The sequence below is a fragment of the Apodemus sylvaticus genome, chromosome X (assembly GCF_947179515.1).
Source record: "Apodemus sylvaticus chromosome X, mApoSyl1.1, whole genome shotgun sequence".
Lineage (NCBI taxonomy): Eukaryota > Metazoa > Chordata > Mammalia > Rodentia > Muridae > Apodemus > Apodemus sylvaticus.
In genome coordinates, this window is record NC_067495.1 from 106038667 (window position 1) to 106061147 (window position 22481).

The 22481-nt window shown below is 39.0% G+C and overlaps 1 protein-coding gene across 1 annotated transcript in view; it reads right to left on the reverse strand.

Annotated features, from left to right (window-relative positions):
* Positions 1-15517: 15517 nt before the first annotated feature.
* Positions 15518-22481, reverse strand: part of Lhfpl1 (LHFPL tetraspan subfamily member 1) — a 42407-nt gene continuing 35443 nt past the window's right edge. Inside the window, exon 3 of the mRNA XM_052171724.1 lies at positions 15518-15699. Coding sequence (XP_052027684.1) covers positions 15518-15699 — 182 coding nt within the window. The remainder of the gene's footprint in view (positions 15700-22481) is intronic.

A 22481-nucleotide genomic window follows, 5' to 3' on the forward strand; every position in this document is an offset into this window, starting at 1 on the left:
GCCTGTTTCCTGATCCTCTAATCCCCTCATCTATTTATTTAGCCCTGGGTCAATATTACACTTGCTAATCATTAAAGCTTTATGTTGTCTTGATATCTAAACACAAATGCAGTATCAAAATGTAAATTATACAAAACCGAAATGGGTATTTATGGGAATTACATTTAATTTGCAAATTGATTTGAAAATAACTAATATGCTTTGAGATATAAAATCATTCCATTTTGAAGCCTATGTGTGTATCTGATTCGTTATCTTTTCTTATGCCCTTTCGTAATGTTTTTATAAGTTTTATTGCATTCTGTGTAAAACTCATTGGTGTCATAATATTTTGGTACCTGTTGTAAATGGAAACATTTTGCTGCCTTTACTCTTACTTAAATTGTTTCTAAAATTGTATTTTCACCCTTATATGTGCGGAAGGATTTATATATATAATACATATAATCAGGATAGAACACTCCATTTGTGTCTGAGCTTGGCTAAGACCTTTTTTATCACTCATGTCTTAGGCTGGTAGCAGTACAGATAAGAATAGTAGGCAGATAAGAAGTATATCTTGAAAGGAAAATTGATAGACTTGCACAAGGCTTGGAGGTAGGATCAAAGGAAATGGAAGACTCATAAGTTCCTCCTAGCGGTTTTAAATGAGTTTTTTTAATATTTTTATTTTCTATATTCTTTGTTTACATTCCAAATGATTTCCCATTTCCCAGATCCCCCCTCCCCATATGTCCCATAAACCTTCTTCTCTCCATCCATTGTCCAATTACCTCCCTCCTTTTTCTCTGTCCTTATATTCGCCTCCAATGCTAGATCAATCCATTCCAGGATCAGGATCCTCTCCATACTTCTTCATGGGACTCATTTGTTATGCAATTTGTGCCTTGGGTATTCAGGGCTTCTGGGCTAATTAATATCCACTTATCAGAGATTGCATTCCATGTGTATTCGTTTGTGATTGGGTTACAACACTTAGGATAATATTTTCCAGGTCAAACCATTTGCCTAAAAATGTTGTGAATTCATTGTTTCTAATTGCTGAGTAGTATTCCATTGTGTAAATATATCACATTTTCTATATCCATTCCTCCTTTGAGGGGCATCGTTCTTTCCAACTTCTGGCTATTATAAATAAGGCTGCTATGAACATAATGGAGCATGTGTCTTTATTGCATGCCGGGGAATCCTTTGGGTATATGCCCAGGAGAGGTATAGCAGGGTCCTCCAGAAGTCTCATGTCCAGTTTTCTGAGGAACCTCCAGACTGATTTCCAGAGTGGTTGTACCATCTTACAGCCCCACCAGCAGTGGAGGAGTGTTCCTCTTTCTCCACATCCTCGCCAACACCTGCTGTCTCCTGAGTTTTTGACCTTAGCCATTCTGACTGGTGTCAGGTGAAATCTCAGGGTTGTTTTGATCTGCATTTCCCTAATGACTAATGATGTTGAGCACTTCTTAAGGTGCCTCTCGGCCATCCGAATTTCATCAGGTGAAAATTCGTTGTTAAGATCTGTACCCCATTTCTTAATAGGGTTATTTGGTTGCCTGGAGTCTAACTTCTTAAGTTCTTTGTATATATTGGATATTAGCCCTGTATCAGATGTGGGGTTGGTGAATATCCTTTCCCAATTTGATGGTTGCCATTTTGTCCTTTTAACAGTGTCCTTTGCCTTACAGAAACTTTGTAATTTTATGAGGTCCCATTTGTCAATTCTTGATCTTAGAGCATAAATTATTGGTGTTCCATTCAGGAATTTTTCCCCTGTGCCCAAGTCCTCAAGGGTCTTCCCCAGTTTCTTTTCTATTAGTTTCAGTGTGTCTGGTTTTACATGGAGATCCTTGATCCACTTGGAGTGAAGTTTAGTACATGGAGATAAGAATGGATCAATTCCCATTCTTCTGCATGCTGACCTCCAATTGAACCAGAACCATTTGTTAAAAAGGCTATCTTTTTTTCCACTGGATGTTTTCGGCTCCTTTGTCAAAGATCAAGTAACCATAGGTGTGTGGATTCATTTCTAAATCTTCACTTCTATTCCATAGGTCCACTTGTCTGTCACTGTGCTAATACCATGCAGTTTTTAACACTATTGCTCTGTAGTATTGGTTGAGGTCAGGGATACTGATTCCCCCAGAATTTCTTTTGTTGTTGAGAATAGTTTTCGCTATCCTGGGTTTCTTATTATTCCAGATGAATTTGAGAATTGCTTTTTCTAACTCTGTGAAGCACTGAGTTGGGATTTTGATGAGGATTGCATTGAATCTGTAGATCGCTTTTGGCAAGATGACCACTTTAACTATATTAATCCTGCCAATCCATGAGCATGGCAGATTTTTCCATTTTCTGAGGTCTTCTTCGATTTCCTTCTTCAGAGACCTGAAGTTCTTGTCATACAGATCTTTCACTTGTTTGGTTAGAGTCACACCAAAATACTTTATACTGTTTGTGGCTATTGTGAAGGGTGTCATTTCCCTAACTTCTTTCTCAGCCTGCTTATCCTTTGAGTGTAGGAAAGCAACTGATTTGCTTGAGTTGATTTTATAACCAGCCACTTTGCTGAAGTTGTTTATCAGCTGTAAGAGTTCTCTGGTGGAGGTTTTCAGGTCACTTAAGTAGACTATCATGTCATCTGCAAACAGTGATAATTTGACTTCTTCCTTTCCAATTTATATCCCCTTGACCTCCTTATGTTGTCTAATTGCTCTAGCTAGAACTTCAAGTACTATATTGAAAAGATATGGAGAGAGAGGACAGCCTTGTCTAGTCCCTGATTTTAGTGGGATTGCTTCAAGTTTCTTTGAGTATAGTTTGATGTTGGCTACCAGTTTGCTGTACATTGCTTTAACAATGTTTAGGTATGGGCCTTGAATTCCTGTTCTTTCCAATACGTTTAGCATGAAAGGATGCTGGATTTTGTCAAATGCTTTTTCTGCATAGAATGATATGATCAAATGGTTTTTTTCTTCGAGTTTGTTTATATAGTGGATAGCATTGATGGATTTCCTTATATTGAACCATCCCTGCATCCCTGGGATGAAGCCTACTTGATCATGGTGGATGATCTTTTTGATGTGTTCTTGGATTCAGTTGGCAAGAATTTTATTAAGTATTTTTGCATCAATATTCATGAGAGAAATTGGCCCGAAGTTCTCTTTCTTTGTTGGATCTTTTTGTGGTTTTGGTATCAGCGTAATTGTGGCTTCATAGAACGAGTTGGGTAGAGTTCCTTCTGTTTCTATTTTGTGGAATAGTTTGAAGAGTATTGGTGTTAGGTCTTCTATGAAGGTCTGATAGAACCCTGCACTGAAGCCATCTTGTCCTGTGCTTTATTTGGTTGGGAGATTTTCTATGACTCCTTCTATTTCTTTAGGCGTTATGGGACTGTTTAAATGATCTATTTGGTCCTGATTTAATTTTGGTATTTGGTATCCATCAAGGAAATTTGTCCATTTCCTACAGATTCTCCAGTTGTGTTGAGTACAGGCTCTTGTAGTAGGATCTGATGATTTTTTGGATTTCCTCAGTTTCCGTTGTTATATCTCCCTTTTCATTTCTAAGTTTGTTAATTTGGATACGTTCTCTGTGCCCTTTGGTCAGTCTGGCTAAGGGTTTATCTATCTTGTTGATTTTCTCAAAGAACCAGCTCCTGGTTTTGTTGATTCTTTGTATGGTTCTCTTTGTTTCTACTTGATTGATTTTGGCCCTGAGTTTGATGATTTCCTGCCTTCTACTCCTCCTGGGTGAAATAGCTTCTTTTTGTTCCAGGGCTTTCAGGTGTGTCATTAAGCTGGTAGTGTATGCTCTCTCCATTTTCTTTTTGGAGGCACTCAGGGCTATGAGTTTTCCTCTTAGCACTGCTTTCATTGTGTCCCATAGATTTGGGTATGTTGTATCTTCATTTTCATTGTGTTCTAAAAAGTCTTTAATTGCTTTCTTTATTTCTTCCTTGACCAAGGTATCATTGAGTAGAATATTGTTCAGTTTCCACGTGTATGCGGGTTTTCTGTTGTTTTTGTTGCTATTGAAGACCACTTTTACTCCATAGTGATCTGATAGGAGGCATGGGATTAGTTCTATCATCTTATATTTGTTGAGGTCTGTCTTGTGACCAATTATATGGTCGATTTTGGAGAAGGTACCATGAGGTGCTGAGAAAAAGGTATATTCTTTTGCTTTAGGGTAGAATGTTCTATGTATATCTGTTAAATCTAATTGGTCCAAAGCTTCAATTAGTTTCATTGTGTCCCTGTTTAGTTTCTGTTTTCCTGATCGGTCCATTGAGGAAAGTGCAGTGTTGAAGTTACCCACAATTATTGTGTTAGGTGCAATGTGTGCTTTGAGCTTTAGTAGAGTTTCCTTTACGAAAGAGGGTGCCCTTGCATTTGGAGCATAGATGTTCAGGATTGAGAGTTCTTCTTGTTGTATTTTTCCTTTGACCAGCAAGAAGTGTCCCTCAGAGTCTCTTTTAATGACTTTGGGTTGAAAGTCAATTTATGGCTACTCCAGCTTGTTTCCTGAGACCATTTGCTTGTAAAATTGTCTTCCAGCCTTTTACTCTAAGGTAGTGTTTGTCTTTGTCCCTGAGGTGTGTTTCCTGTAAGCAGCAAAATGTAGGGTCCTGTTTACATATCCAGTCAGTTAGTCTATGTCTTTTTATTGGGGCATTGAGTCCATTGATGTTAAGAGATATTAAGGAATAGTGATTGTTACTTCCTGTTATTTTTGACGTTATTTTTTAAATTTGATTGGTTAACTTCTTTTGGGTTTGATGAAAGGTTACTATCTTGCTTTTTCCAGGGTGAAGATTCCTTCCTTGTATTGGTGTTTTCCTCCTATTATCCTTTGTAGGGCTGGGTTTGTGGGTAGATATTGGGTAAACTTGGTTTTGTCATGGAATATCTTAGTTTCTCCATCTATGGTGATTGAGAGTTTTGCTGGATATAGTAGTTTTGGTTGGCATTTGTGTTCTCTTAGAGTCTGCATGAGATCTGCCCAGGACCTTCTAGCCTTCTCAGGTGAAAAGTCTGCTGTGATTCTGATAGGTCTTCCTTTATATGTTACTTGGCCTTTTTCTCTTACTGCCTTTAATATTCTTTCTCTGTTTAGTACATTTGGTGTTTTGATTATTATGTGACAGGAAGTATTTCTGTTCTGGTCCAGTCTGTTTGGAGTTCTGTAGGCTTCTTGTATATTCATGGGCATCTCTCTCTTTAGGTTAGGGAAGTTTTCTTCCATAATTTTATTGAAGATATGTGCTGGCCCTTTAAGTTGTAAATCTTCACTCTCATCTATGCCTATAATCCTTAGGTTTGGTCTTCTCATTGTGTCCTGGATTTCCTGGATGTTTTGGGTTACAAGCTTTTTGCATTTTGCATTTTCTTTAACTGTTGAGTCCATGGTTTCTATGGTATCTTCGGCATCTGAAATTCTTTCTTCTATCTCTTGTATTCTGTTGTTGATATTTGCATCTATGTCCTCTGATTTCTTCCCAAGGCTTTCTATCTCCAAAGTTGTCTCCCTTTGAGTTTTCTTAGTTGTTTCTACTTCTGATTTTAGATCCTGGATGGTTTTGCTTAGCTCCTTCACTTGCTTGTTTGTGCTTTCCTGTAATTCTTTAAGAGATTTTTGTGTTTCCTCTTTCATGACCTCAGCCTGTTGACCAAAGTTCTCCTGTATTTCTTTAAGTGTTTTTTGTGTTTCCTCATTATTGGCTTTTGTATTCTCCTGGATTTCTTTCAATGATTTTTGTGTTTCCCTTGCAAGGGCTTCTAACTTTTGATCCATTTTCTCCTGAATTTCTTTAAGTATGTCTTTCATGTGTTCCTGTACCAGCATCATGACCAGTGATTTTAAATCCAAATCTTGTTTTACTGGTGTGATGGGGTATCCAGGACATGCTGGTAGAGGAGAATTGGGTTCAGATGTTGCCATATTGCCTTGATTTCTGTTAGTGACGTTCCTGCGTTTGCCTTTTGCCATCTAGTTCTCACTGGTGTTAGTTGGTCTTGTCAATGTTGGACTCACCAGTGCAAGGTGCCCCTTCCCAGGTGGCCTCTGGTGCACAGCTTACCTCCTGTGCTGCCTAGAGACAGGGTGCTGTTGCCCAGGCTCTTCAGAACCCGAAGCAGACACCTGAAGGCTCCCACTGGGGCCTGCTGGATTCACCAGTGCATACTGACTCCTCCCAGCCGGCCTCCCGGAAGCCCCTCTTGCCTCTTGCAGGACTTGGAGATGTGGTGCTGCCGCCCAGGCTGATCTGGATCCGGAAGCTGAGAGATCTGAGGGCTCCCACCAGAGGCCTCGGGACTGGAACCTAAGTTCCGTGCCATTGGAGCAAGCTGTGATCTCCCAGTCTGCCTCCAGGTGCACACCAGGTCTCCTGTACTTCCTAGAGACCGAGTGCTGTGGCCCAGGCTGTTCAGATCCCAAATCAGACACCTGGAGGCTCCTGCTGGGGCCTGCTGGATTCACCAGAGCATACTTGACTTCTCCCCTTGAGGTATTTTCTTGATTAATGATTGATGTAGAAGAGCCCAGCCTACTGTAGGCAGTGCCACTTCTGGGCATGCATTCCTGAATTGTATAGGAATGCAGACTAAGCAAATGTCTTAGGTATGATTTCCATTTCTGTGTACAGACACCATGATTATGGCAATTCTTATAAAGGGAAACATTTAACTGGAGCTAGCTTATGGTTTTGGAGGTTTAGTTCATTTTCATCATTGTGGAAATCATGGTAATTTGGAGGCAGACATAGTACTAGAGAAGGAGCTGAGAGCTCTACATCTTGATCTGCAGGCAGCAGAAAAGAGATAGTGAGCCACTATTCCTGGCTTGAGATTCTAGACCTCAAAGCCTGCCCTGATATTAACACACCTCCTCCAACAAGGCCATACCTACTCATGCAAAGCCAAGCCCCCTAATAGTGCCTCTCCCTACTGGCCAAGCACTTATTTGCATGAGTCTGTGGTGGCCATTCTTATTCAAACCATCACAATAAGTTATGATGGACAAGGCAGTAGGCAGCATTCTTTTATGATCTGTACTTCAGTTTGTGCCTCCAATTTATTGCTTTACTTGAGTTCCTGTATTGGTTTGCCTCAGTGATGGACTGGTAACAGAATATTTAAGCTAAACAAACCCTTTCCTCCCTGACATGGCTTTTGTCAGTGTGTTTAACACATTGACAGGAAGCAAATTGGAATAGGACCAGAGTCATCAACATCTTAAAACTATATAACTCATATCAGGCACTGGGCATTTTATTTGACAGCCTATGATGCCTCTTCCCAATGTATTTTCAGGAATAACTAGTTGAAGGAGGAAGAGAGAAAATTGTTGACTTCTTTTAGCACAGATGAACGTAATATGTTTAAATCACTGCCTAATAAGCATGTAGATGAAATATTCTCACTGGAATATTTCAGTATGAGGATGCTGAACACAGGGTATAGCTCAATGATTCTGTGTGATTGGCACAAACAACTCCATGGATGTGATCATCAGCCTTTCTTAGAAGAAGTTAAACAAACATAGACAGAGGAAGTAAAGAAGAAATAATGTAGCCTGGAAATCCAGCTAAGATTCATGTCATTTATTTACAAATACAGCACTAAAGAGTAGTTTTAGAGCTGAGCATGGTGGTACAAGCCTTTAATCCCAGAACATGGGAAGCAGAGGCAAGCACATCTTTGTGAGTTCAAGGTGAGCCTCTGGTCTACAGAGTGAGTTCGAGGACTGCCAGGACTACACAACTAAACCCTAAAGAGAGAGAGAGAAGGAGAACAAGAACGAGAGGGAAGTTTTAAGAACAAAGACTTGAATATGTGTAATTTACCATGCCTAGTAGACATCCAAATAGACATGTGGTGTAAGAAAAGTAGCTAGATACATTAGTCTGTGATTCAAAGAAAATTTTCCTTGAAACAATAATTTAGGCATCACCAATATTTTATTCAGTGTTTCTCATTTGTGGGTGCACAATTAAAGCACATAACCTATTTCAGAGTATAATGGCACGCCACTGGGTGACTAAAAGTTTCCAGGATTACTGGAGTAGCAATCAAGACAGTCAATATTAAGCATCATATTCTAGAAAGTTTAGAAACTGAGAGAAGTTCAGTCAACTCTCCTAGGTCATATGGCTAAGCAATATTTTAGATAAGACATAGATTGGTCTGATTATAAAACCAGAACTACCCTCTGTTTGCTTTGTTGCTTGAGAGGAGTCTTTTAACACATAAAGTACAAAGAGATACATTATTAAGAAAGAAAGCAACATTGTTTTTCTGAAAGGAAGATATTTAGTTCATTATTTACCCTATTTTAATTCTCTTGATCTGTACACTTCCTATCTATAACTACCCAGCACCTCGTAAATAGCAGGGGGCTATACAACAGGGAACCAATATCGGGGTGCTGTTCACAAGCATGCAGACTAGCATCTACGTTCTCCCTCCCAAATACTGTTCTCCAAGACTTCCTTTTGAAGGAGGAGAAACAGCAGCACATAGTGCTTCGGTCAAAACCAGGCAAACATTTTTTTGTCTCCTCCCACTTCTGCATCCTTACATATCAGCAGCCCTGTATAATGAAAGTCTAAATCATTTGTGTGCATACATAGCAACTGTTTATTTGCTGTTAGCTTTGAGAACTCAGTGGGGGTTTGATGCGTTTAGAAAAGAGATCAACCCTGGGAGAATCTAATTTCATAAGTAGACAAAAAGAAAATTGAAACTGCAAATGCTTCTCTCTACAATCAAAGGACAGGCCAGCAATAAATTATCCTTCAGCTCTACCCCCTCCAGTTCTGAAAATATTCTCAAACCAAGAACCTGGGGTGGAGATGACGTCTTGGAAGGATCCTGCTTACTGGGCCTGGCTGGAGATTGATTGTGAGTTCTAGAAATAGCACACCTTTCCCTCCAGGCCACCATGGAAGATGCCATCCCCCTCTTATAAAATGCACCATTACTTTCTTTGAAACTTCTTTTTCCCCATCATCAAGCTGTATTGGGATTTTAAAAAAAAATAATCTTGAAACTGATTTATACTTGTATTGCTATGGGGAGTGAATCCTAGACTCTAAAGAAAACCTTTGCCCTGATTTAGCTGTGGTTTTCTCTCAACTAAAGGTCCATGAATGGAGAACTTGGCTTTAGTGGGCACAGACTCTTTTAATGGGATGGATATAGTGGGATTTTCTTGAGTGTTGTGATCCATACCCTCAGAAGGGATTAAAGTGATTATCTTGTAGTTTTCATAAAAACAAATTCTTATAAAAACCTGAGCCCACACTGGGGTCTGTTGATTCTGTACAATGTATTCTTTCAAATTTAACTGATGCTATTTGTCTTAGTCAGGGTTTCTATTCCTTCACAAACATCATGACCAAGAGGCAGGTTGTAGAGGAAAGGGTTTATTCAGCTTATACTTCCATACTGCTTTTCATCACCAAAGAGGTCAGGACTGGAACTCAAGCAGGTCAGGAAGCAGGACCTGATACAGAGGCCCCATGGAGTGATGTTATTTACTGACTTGCTTCCCGTGGCTTGCTCAGCTTGCTTACTTATAGAAGCCACGACTACCAGCCCAGGAATGAAACCACACACAAGGGGCCCTCCCCCATTGATCACCAACCAAGAAAATGCCCCACAGCTGGATCTCATGGAGGCATTTCCCCAATTGAAGCTCCTTTCTCTGTGATAACTCCATCCTGTGTCAAGTTGACATAGAAAACCAGCCAGGACACTATGTTTAATATGATACCTACAATAGAGTCTTGAATAAAGTTAAGCCAATGGCAGAACATCTATAATGGTGAACTAAATAAAGGTCTTTCCTAATAGGCTCATGTGTCTTCCTATGGAGAAAAAAAAAATGTTAACTATTATGTCCCTGGTACATTCTGAAGGGATCAGATGCTCCTTTATAATGAAGCTCATTTGACAATTTAAGGTATCCGATTCACAGATGCATTCTTGTTCAAACTATGGGATATCTGAGGGGTCTCTTTTTCACTCATATACCCAAAACATAATCTACATATCACGGTAGATTGAGGTACAAGAAGAAAGGAAGAGTGGCCCCTTGTTCTGGAAAGACTCAGTGAAGCAGTATTCAGCAAAACCAGAACGGGGAAGTGGGAAGGGGTGGGTGGGGGGACAGGGGGAGAGAAGGGGGCTTATGGGACTTTCGGGGAGTGGGGGGGGCTAGGAAAGGGGAAATCATTTGAAATGTAAATAAAAAATATATCGAATTAAAAAAAAGAAAAAAATAAATAAAAAACATTAAAAAAAAAAAAAGAATCCCACCAGACCATGGTTTCTTTTCCTTTTTCTCACAGTTGCAGCCAGAAGAGACAGATTTTGTGCTCAAGAACCAATTCCAGACCAGAGCCAGTAGGGCAAAACTGGGCTATTCCCAACATTTATGACAGAACAAGACTTGTTAAAAAGCAACCAGGTACATGCATGGAAACTTTCAATTTGTGATGGAAATAGGGTTGTTCAGGACTGATTGCTTCAAAAGAGAAAAAATCCTTTAAAAATATGGCTCCATTTTCCTAGAAACATTCTGTCTTCTACCTACAAGTCTTTCTTAAAAATTTTCTTCTTCTTTTTCATACATCCTGACCATTTCCCCTCCCTCCACTCCTCACAGTCCCATTCCTCTAAGATTCTTTTAAATTAGCATCATACTATTTAGTGCCAGGCCTCACCCTCACTCCCATCCCCACCAGTGCAACTATTTCACTTTGTTCAGATATCTGGGCTGAAAGGGCAGCTAAATAAATACTTCTTTGGAAGCAGTATGATAGGAAATATTAGGTTAGGGAACTACAAAATACTTGTCTTAGTCAGGGTTTCTGATCCTTCACAAACATCATGACCAAGAAGCAAGTTGAGGAGGAAAGGGTTTATTCAACTTACACATCCATGTTGCTGTTCATCACCAAGGAAGTCAGGACTGGAACTCAAGCAGGTCAGGAAGCAGGAGCTGATGCAGAGGCCATGGAGGGATGTTCCTTACTGGCTTGCTTCCCTGGCTTGCTCAGCCTGCTCTCTCATAGAGCCCAAGATTGCCAGCCCAAAGGTGGTACCACCCACAAGGGGGCCTCCCCACTTGATCACTAATTGAGAAAATGCCCCACAACTGGATCTCATGGAGGCATTTCCCCAACTGAAGCTCTTTTCTCTGTGATAACTCCAGCCTGTGTCAAGTTGACACACAAAACTAGCCAGTACAACACTTATAGAATTATTGTTTTCCATTTATGTATATATCACCAGGCACCATTCTTTGATCTTAACCTGCCATACTTTGTACCAAAGGAAGTTGACCTCAATAGACTATAGCCAAATATTTCCTTGCCATTTGTCATATGGCTGAGTCTGGCTAATGGTGACCACTGGGTAAACATCAGACAGCAGAGAGATAGTGAAATAATCTGTTCATCCGTTGTCACCTTCCCTTTGTGTTTCATTTAGACTAAGAAACTGGAGCTATCTAAAGTCACAGCACCTATCAGGTCTCCCTTTTCCTTCCGTTATAGTTATTGCTGCATTAAAAAAAAAAAGTCATTTTTCCCATTGCTTCTTCAGTGTTAAAAATGGGATAGCTACCCTTCTATTCCTAGGATGTTTACACCTGACAATCTTTTCTCCTATTGCTTGTAGGTGCACTTTACCCTAGACATAAGTGGTTCTTTAATTATACTTATCTAAATTCCTTTAGTATTACCAATCTTTGCCTCAGGATACCAGTGTATACACTCACCCGCAAAGATTTTGTCCCATAGAATCCCAAACAGTTCCATAGCTTGTAAAGTGAGATTACCTAGTTGAATTGAATTTTCTTTTCCCCTTTTTCTCACAAAACTGCACATTTTCTTTTATTGTATTCTTTTTAATCTTTTTTATTAGATATTTTCTTTATTTACATTTCAAATGTTATCCCCTTTCCTGGTTTCCCCTCAGAAAACCCCCTACCCCATCCCCATTTCCCCTGCTCACCAACCCACCCACTCCATCTTCCGAGTGGCACTCCCCTATATTGGGGCATCTAGCCTTCACAGGACCAAAGGCCTCTCCTCTCATTGATGAATTGACTTTTCTAAGAGAGTGATCTGCCTTTTCCTGGCTATTGAACATGTTCTTCATATGCTATACTCTCTTAAGATTGTATTAGATTATTTATAAAATAAATAAGATGGTTGAGTTGGTTTTGCTTTATACAAACAGAGTCACCTTATTTAGGATAAGGGTTTGCAATGGACTCCTCAGACACTAAGCTTTCCAGAACATCTTATTAACATGCTTTACTTTAAACATTTAATCCATTTGTTTTCTAGGAGGAACTCATATTTGACATGAACATGAACAGCAATTGCTTATGTTCTACAACATCCATCTTGATATCACCCCTATTCCAGAGTGATGACCGCAAACTTTCACTTGGCCTCACCTATATGTGTTGACAAAGGATTGCCTTTCTATGCACAGAATGGAGTATAACTGTCCCAATTGTTTTTTTTTTCAATTTAAAATTTATGTAGTAAACAAGTTCAACCCAACTGAAAGTGTCCTTCAAAGTCCAGCATTATTGGACTTTGGAAATGTTGTGTATAAGAACAAAACTTTAGTCTAATGTTTGAGCTATGTGAGGAAAAGTAAACTGAACAGATATGAATAAAAACAACTTGACATACAAGCTTATGGTAAATTCATAAATAAAAGCATACAACCATATAAACTGTTGAAATGGGAAACCCAAGTCTTGTACATTTGTTTTAAAATGTGACTAGTATACCCTAGTGAGAGCCACAGTACCTATGTCTAAGAAAATAAACAGCAAATACATATACCTGTTTAAGGTATCGTATTTTATTGTATAATTTTTGTAATTTTGTTATTTGAAACAGATCTCTTGTGTAGCTCATTCTAATATTGAACTCACTATACAGCCAAGGCTGGTCTTGAATTTTCAGAGTTCTTTGGATTTGGAATGTTGGCATAAATTATATCAATTACTCATTCTTAATCTCAAAAACCACCAAATGTGAAATGCTATGGAACTTCTTTTTGAAGATACCAAACTTAAATTACTTTACATTTGAAACTGTTTTGGAGTTAGAATTTTGGACATAGAGAGGCTCAACCTATATTTTTCTTTGTATTTGGCACTCATTTCCACTCTTTGTCCCCAACATATTCACTTGGCACTGGGGGTATGAAAATGTCTCTAGCCTGTCTCACCCCACCCTTTGTAATTCTCCTTGCTGTACATCTTTGAAAGAACACAAATGCACTCAAATTACTTGCTTTAGGCTAAAGTGAAGACCCGTTGCCTTGTGTTGTTCAGAATCTGGCTACTGTTCCCTTCCTGCTTCTCTTAGTCAGCTTGTTTGTAAGCTTGGTCTTCATCCCCATGTTGTTCTTGTGAACTTTTTGTCTTTGATTATTAGCTCTTTCTCTTTATCTTTCAAACCCATCTTAGTCTTCACTCAGAAAATAATCTTCTCCATTGCCCCTTAAGCGACTCACTTAGTTTGGGAGTTGCCCTTTGATCCTTTAGCCCTTCCTCCCCTACTTTAACATTCCTAGTACTTAACACATTGACAACTATTTACTGACAGGCCATAAATTTTTTTAAGGAAAAAAAATTGTTTCATCATTGTTTTGTATTAGTGTGTATTTTATTTTATTTTTCCATTAATTGATTTATTTATTCACTTTCCATCCTGATCACAGCCCCCCTCCTCTCAATCCACATCTCACAAGGCCCTTCCTTCTAGGGAGGGAACAGGGTGGGAAAGGGGACTGGGAAGGAAACAGAAGGGGGAGATCAGGTATGGGGTATGGGGGAATCAGGAGGAAAGGGCCAGAAAAGTGAAAAGAAATTAAGGGATGGGATCTAGGACATGCCAGAGACCTAGGACGGAAGTCTATGAGGGTGACTCTAGCTGGGACTCATAGCAGTGAGGGTTATGGAGCCTGAGGTGTCCACCTCCTGGAGCTAGTCAGGACTCTCATAGGTACATAGACATGAACCCACCCATAAAACCTTTGACCCAAAATTTGTTCTGCCTACAAGAAGTGTAGGGACCAAGATGGAGCAGAGACTGGTTTCATCATTTAACCCTAATGCTTGGCACAGAATGTGGACTAGTTAAGAACTGGTTCCTAAGCAGGTGATTAAATGAGTGAATTACAATACTATGAATGGAGTATGTGTTTGCATTAACTTCCATACTTGAGGCAAGTATAAGGACTCTTAATCGATGAGATGATCGACAATTGATTAAGCCAGGATTATGAGGCCTTTTTCACCTCTAGGAGGACCAAATCCATGGTGAAGTGGTTAAGAATAGAAAGAGATGAGCTAGCCTTTCGAATTTCAGGCTCTCTCAAGTCCCAAAAGCTGGAGTTATGAAATAGCAACACTGGCCTTAATTAGCTGACAGAAGGGGTGAGATTGATTTTGTTTTCTCCAGGAGACACCAAGTTCTACAGCATCTATCAGCCTAGACCACTTTAGCTCTAGGTGACATCATGGCTGTATTCTTTTATATCACATTTAGCCTAGATGGAGGTGAGATGATTTGAAGAGCAATAATTAAAGCAGGCAGAGAAACTTGTATCACACTACAGATGGTTACCGGGACAAACGTCATTGCAGACTTCCTAGTCACTTATAATAACCTCAGATAAAACTTTCAAGAAGAATATAGCAAACACATGCTTGACCTCATCACTGGGAGTTCATATTTATTGAACACCTGACAAATGTTAGGCTCAATGAAAAACATTCCTCTATGTAGAACGGTTTAGGGAACACTTGCCACTATATTTTGATACCAGTCATACAGAGTAGAAAATTAACTCCTATGAATATTCTAAAGCATAATGTGAAAGGTACCCCATATTATATGTACATGGACATGATTAGTGTTTTCCCCACTGAAAGTTGCCTTTCTACCAAGCTTTCTCATGCATGAGAAGAGAGGGGAAAAATGAGACAAAGTATAGGCCTGAGAAATTCACAAAATTCAGAATAGTAATTCTGGAGATGTACTTGTAAGAAGCAATAAATATTAGGGGGTAGAGGCATGCAAATGAATGGGTGAGAAGTAGCTTAGTCTGTCTTCTAGTGCCTCTGAGTACAACTGCTCCTGAACAGAATCTATGCTTTAAAGTGAGTGGGAAGTATGAGTTATAGGACTCTGAGGAGTTTCTTGGTTATTTGCTTACTTTTCAAGTAAGGATCTTATTTTCCATAAAGGTACTCAGTGTGACTTGGGTGACCAGTAGAAACTCTTGTCCAGTGAGCGTTTGAATCATTGTGCTGATAAATTGTCTAAATAGCCATGGACGTAGAGTTTTGTGGGACATGAAAGCGAATGACAAGTGGATAAGAAGTGTGCAAGCACTAGGGCACAGTACTAGTAGGTGGCAGCCTTGACGTGGTACCTCTTTTCAGGTCTCTTTTCTCTCTTTAGTAAATCTTTCAAAGCTTAAGGCTTGAGGCAGTGATCAAGCTCCAGGGCATAAGAATTGGTATTCCTCATGATGTTCTCCACCAACATAACGGGCTTGGGATTTCTTCCAGCAAAGCAAGAGAGCCAGGTGCAGATCAACATGGCTGCAGCGGCTCCGCCCCCAGCACAGTAATAGGCCCAGCCAAGTCTACAGGTTCCTGTGAAACAAGAACAGGGGCATAAATGGTGGTTTATGTTCTCATATATTTTCAGGTAATAAACTGTAGTCTCTGAAAGTATATTTTTAATTGAAATGTAATTTCCATCTAATACCTTTCCTTTCTCTCAAGCTCTATTTCCTCCTTTCCCCTTCTTTCTAGTGATTGTGTGTGTGTGCCGGGGGGGGGGGGGGGGGGGGGGTATGTGTGTGTGACTTCATGACTGACCACTTGTAATTGGATGCTTTGGCATAAGATGGTTAATGTAAGGACAAAAAATAGTGATGTAAGCTGAATTTTCTATTTCCTCCTTAGTTGTTTGTTCTCCCATGTCTTAGCAAGACCATATAAAATTATGTTTCCAGTTAGAGTACAAACCTAAGGCGTGATGACAGGTGATGACATTGCCACAACATTAATTACAATAACAACAGGACTAACAACTAATAGTGTATCAAACAATATATTAAGTGCTTTATACACACACCTCATTGATCATGACCCCAATTTCAGGAACCAGATACGTTTTTCTTATAAATGATGCACAAGACAAGTCACAGGCTGTGAATGCTCACACAGCTAGACAGTGGTAGACTTGGACTATAGACCATGCTTAATGATTGTTCACAAGCATTACATTTTTAACCAAAAAGATATATTACCATTCATGTGCTTCTCTAAGAGATCCTTGTCCTGAAACATCAGGGGATAAGACAGAAAAAAAGCAAGTCCCTTTCTTCTTACTATATCTCTCTTTTAACCTAAGCATTTAGTACTTATTAGAAAGTATATATTAGCATCAAAGGTAAGTTTATAAGAGAGTGGCTTCCAGCTGAATGGTAAGAAAAAATGTCTCATGCTCAAACACATTCACCTCACCTTGTACCATTTTGTAAAAGTAGGTCACCTTCTTTGACAGATCAATGCTTTTAGTAAAAATCTTTGAGGAAACATTAATGCCCAGAGAAAGAGCTGTTATTTAATGAGTTATTAGAGTGACTAACTGCTATAATGAAATGCTTGAGTACCTAGACTCTGGAAATGGTGGTAAATGGCTAATTATAAAATTTTTGGAGAGGTCCTGGGATGAGATATAGATAGTGATAGTTCTCTACCCTACATAAAGTCTGCAGAAAGCTAGTGTGATTATAAGACAAAAATGTCGAAATAGATATTTATGACAACTTATATTTTGAAGCCTACATGTGAACAAATACCAATTATTTTTGTTTGCATAGTACCCATTACATCTTAAGTTTCTCATTTAAATTGATTAGCTAATGTGTCATGGAATGAGTTTAAGATGGGTTCAAGTAACGATGCTTTTCTACTCACTAAATTTCCCACCTCAATTGTCCTTACACTAATAAGTCATTGCTCCTGCTTTCTCTCCTATGAAAAACAACAACTTCTGTCCTCTTGTTCATTGATTCATATCTTACCAAGAATACTATTCAGGACTTGCCACCTACTAGAAGCTTGATTCATTGATTCATGCCATAGGCCCAAGTCATCCCTACCAAGTAGAGAATTATGAATCCACCTGAGAAACCCACATGTGGTTTCTTCTGAGGGAGAAGATGTTGAGAGGTAACTTTGTATTTCACATAGTTTTGATCTTCCCATTCTTCCCTTCACAGTAAACAATGTCTTTGATACTTTTTTGCTGAGGCTGCTAGATTTTTCATAGTGAGTACAATTTTAATATGTCAGATCTATTCTAACAGCATTTTGAAGCTGGGTACACTTGAACTTAAAGACACCAACATAAAACACTCTCATCTAAATTTTCAATATCACTGAAAATCCAAAGTAATATTCTATTGATGTTTTAAAGGTTCCATAACCCCATTACTCTAAAGGCTACCTTGTGTCTCCTCAACCTAAAATGTTTCCTTGACATGAATCTGTATGTATATATACACTTCCCATTATACTCTTCTGTTTGATCAATGTTCTATAGCTTATAAGATTTCATTAATTACTTCCTAGAACTTTCTCTGAACTACCTAAGTCAAATCCCTTCATAGGAGGCTGTCATACTACCATTTTCCTTCCTTTTGAGCTTGAATACCCATTCCCTTATCCCCTATATTGACAAGTGCAGAATAGCAGTCATTCTAAGGAATAGTACTTTGTCAATAGTCCCAGGCAATCATAAAGCTTCCTAAACCTCTGTGGCCCCAGCCAAAATAATGAGAAAAGTTAGATATGATATCAGAGAGATGAAAGAGGGATTTTAAAAAGTACGTTTAAAATGTTTTTTAAATTAACTATGTGGTTTGAATAGCTAGCATAGCTCTCATATGCTCAGGTATTTAAATGCTCAGTCTGTACAGTCTGTAGTTGGTGGAACTGTTTGAGAAAGGTTAGGAGATATAACCTTAATGGGTGTGTGTGTGTCACTGGATGGTGGGCTTTGAGGTTTTAAAAGCCAATGTCATTGCCAGTTAGGCCCCTGACTGTGTCATACCTGTGGATGAGATGGAAGCTCCCAGCTATTGCTCCAGCACCATGCCTGCCTGCCCAAGGCCATGCTTCCTACTGTAATGGTCATGGACTCTAATCTCTAGAATCATGACCCCATACATTACATGCTTTCTTTTATAAGTTTCCTAATAACTAATACTTTGGTATACAAGACAATTGACTTCATGATTTTTTCCATTCATATGTATCATTATACTTTGTTATAATTTGTCCACATCTCCCACCACCCTTCTCAGTGCTCCATGTCTTGGAAAGGCATAGTTTTGCTTAGATGAAGGAATGTACCTATCTCCAAAGTGTCTTCAACCTGAAAAAGTATGGTGTCATATGGGGAGAATACATTGCTATTTTGACATCATCTGCTAATATTTCTATATCATTTCTGATCTTATTTTTCCATAGATGAGAGAGAGAGAGATGTTTTCCTCAATTCATTTATACATTCAAAGCAAATGCTCTCAAATTAGCAGAGCAAACATTCTTCGGCTATCATTGAAAGAATGTGTAATATATATATATATATATATATATATATATGTAAATACACATATATGTATATATACATATATATGTGTGTATATAACCATTTTATATATGTGTGTATATAACCCTTATATATGTGTGTGTGTATAACCATTATATATGTGTGTGTGTATATAACCATTATATATGTGTGTGTGTATAACATATATATATTCCTAACCATTCAGACTGGAATATAAGGCTTAGAAATAAATATGAAGTATATGAAATGTCTCAAATGCAGAAAGGCAGAGGCAGGAATTTAGACCACATCTCTAACTCTCAGCCTCATATTGTGCTTCCCTATGGTTTTCTTAGCTTTATTCTGAATCTCTCACAAAGTTATATCTTATGACTTGATCAGCTCTATTGATCATCTCTAAAGATGATTCCCCTAAATCAATTTATAACATATTCCTAGTGAATCACTCCTCTAGCTTCTCCAACAAAATGTGCTAGCACTGCAGAATAGTCAGGAGCCATCTCTCAGATGGACCCATCCTTGAGGTGTGCCAATTGCTAAGTAAATTCACGCCCTTCAGCATTTCCCAAACTAGCATAGAAAGGGTATCAGCCTTCTGTTTCTTCAGTCTCCTGTCAGGTCATCTCCTCATTACAACAGCAGGAATATTTTCATTAGGCACATGCACTCTGGGGCCAGGAAAAGACTTGTATTTTTAAATGAAAAAAAAAATATATATATATATATGTAAAGTGTGCCCTTGATACAGCTCTACATGTATCAAGAAAGTCCTTGGTAAGCTTTTCAAAACGAAGAACCAGTTACTACTCGGTGGTCAGCCAATGTCAAGGTGCTCTTATTGCCATCCCAAGTACATTCTGAATTTCCTCTCTAAAACAGTCTTGTTAAAACATTGAATAACACCCGAGTCCCAGCCATCTGCTCCTGTCCAGGAAGTTAAAGGGAACATAAATAGATCTTTGTTCTCACACCCTCCTCATACCACAAACCTTCTTGAGGGAACAGGGAAGCCATGTATCTGATATTGCAAATGAAAACAAACAAAACACTTAGAATTTACTGTTCCACTTTATCTCTGCCAGTCACCCTACCAACTGATAAAAGCATCCTACTTGGAAGCACGAAGAAACAGGGATGAGCACCAAGGAGCTGCCACTCCTCACATCTTACCACTTTCAAGTAAGTCCACCAGACTGTCATCAACCCTAAATCCTATTAGTAGAAAGGGTATGACCCTTCCGTCTCTTCACTCTCCTGTCCATGTTCCTAATATGTTGAATACTGCAATTTCATTTGATTCTTGTAGCCATCATAATTAAGTCTGTTCAAGTGAGTTTCAGAAAGGCGAATGACCTGGCCAACATAAAAGTCTCAGAGACAAGGTGTCAAGGACAGGCCTAATTTAAAGCTAAGCATCATGCCTTTCCATTATCCAAGGAGGAAACTATTTAGGAGATATAAATTACTGTGATCTAATGTCATTTGTCTGGGCCCTAGTTCCCCTATACCTCAATGTGTGTGTGTGTGTGTGTGTGTGTGTGTGTGTGTGTGTGTGTGTGTGTGTGTAGGCCAGAATTCAACAAGGTTTTGTTTTCCTCAGTCACTCACCATTGAACCGGGCTTTCCCTATAATATAGAACATAGGGCAATTCCCTATGACGAAAATGTTCTAGCCAAAATATCAGTGTTATCAAGACTGAAGAACCCTCACCTAGGCAAACAGCAGATGTTTAGAATTTAGATTCTCTTCAAAATACATCTTGATAACTGAAGGATCAGCCCAACAAAATTAAATGTTCATAACTAAAGAGTTAGCACACAGTAAGATGGGGTGATCTCAGCTCTGAGGAGCTACGCTTGGCTCGTTCTTATGTAGTAACTGTCCAAGAAGGAAAGCTGAGAAATCCTCAAAATAAAAAATTTCTAATGGTATTAATGGAAAAATAATAATGTCCTTAAAGCTTGGAAACTGTAGATTTAGGTGAAAAAATCTTTTGAATACACTGGGTCTAACTTCCTATTAAGATGGGGAAAATAATTAAGTACTTCCCTGAAGATGGGATACTAGAATCAGATCAGTTCTTAAAACTCTCTTGAGAAACAGTGATATTTACTGTTCCTTGTCCTTGAATTGAATGTGCTTCCTCTGGACCTCCATACTAAACCTATTCTAGTGCCTGTGTCTTCGGAAAAGAATTGCAATGAGTTGACATCACAACCTAGCGGTTTTCTCCACATCCGTACATGGGTGTCTGCTTAGAGAAAGATTGGGTAGCAGGATAAGGGAAGAGAATAGGCTCTTACTGCAAATGAGCTTTATGCAAAATTTCTGGATGAGCATTGAGATAAGTCTGTTCCATTTTGTGTGCTTCTGCATCACTTTTAACACCCTTTCTGAGTCACTCTATTCTCGTGTTGAATTTGCTGTGACAGAATCTCTCATAAAAGTTATTAAATCATCACTCAGCAGTGGGCCTGACATTTAAATCAAGACATGTTGCTTTTATTCCAAGTTGCAAATCAAACTGGATTGGAGTTTGACTGTTTCCTTTGATTCAGCATTAAGTCATTCCCGTCTACTCTGAACAGTTGTTTTTTTATTTTTTTAAAGTTAGTGGATTCCACTTAAGCTGGGTGTCTGTAAAGCCCCAGTCCTATGCTCTTTTGGAGTACAATGCCTGCCAGTTGCCTCTGCAAGTTGCCTAGGGGTTCTAATGAGTGAGTGGGACAAATTAGATACAAACTATACTGTGTACTAACATTGAGTACTGTAGATTGGTAGTGGCTACTGTGGCTTACCAGTGGCTCCTGCGGATTAGTAGCTGTGTGGGCATCAGACTTTGGAGTCAGAACAGGACAGCATCTGAGAGAAAGTCTGCTCTTTCAAGGAGCCATTCTGAGCAACATCTTATAAGTGATTACCCCAAAAATGTGCTCAAGATCTCTCTCAAAGAAGGATGTTTTCAGAGGAGGAGGAAACAGTAATGATGGAGATACACAACTCAAATAAGTCTGTCTTTTAAGCTTCCTGTGTCCTCTTTTGTAGAAAATAATATGATGCTATTTTTTTTAAGTTTCTGAAAGTCTTAAGGACTAGGTGTGGAAGCAGAGCTATTGCAAGCACATAGCAACTGACATCTTACAAACTGACTAGATCTATGAGGTATATGAAACTATCCAACAGGTTAAGATTTGACTTGGCATAAGAGTTACTAAGAGTTCAGCTCGGAAAATGACTACTGTTGGGGATGGGTCTGGTCTGGTGCTGCTATGTATTCAAATGGTAAAACTGGTCCCCAAGATCTGGCTGCCCCCAAGGAGCAAATCCTCACCTACACCAAATGATGCTATGTAAATCTTGCTCCCCTCTTTAAAGCTATCAGTGAAAATAAAGTGCCTATAGCCAGTTTCTGCAGAGAATAGAAGAGGTTGAATTTCAGTTACCAGGCTGGAGGTCTCGAGTAGAAACCACAAGGAGGAAGAATAAAGAGAGAGAGTGAAGGAGGAAGAGAGAGAACCGGAGTTCCCCATTCAACCTGATGGACAAGGAACCCATGCCTGAGTGAAATGCACCCCAAGGACAGATTGATGGAGAGAAGTTATCTGGGCAAGTTTCAAACAGCAAGTATTTGGGGAGCACATCTGAGAATTAACATAATAGCCTAGTGAATAGAAATATTGATTAGAGGTAATGCCCCAGTAATTGTGCAAGATCTGATTAAATAATCCATAGGATTCTGCCTCAGTTTGAGTCATATTAATCATTAATAGAGTTTATTAAAATCCA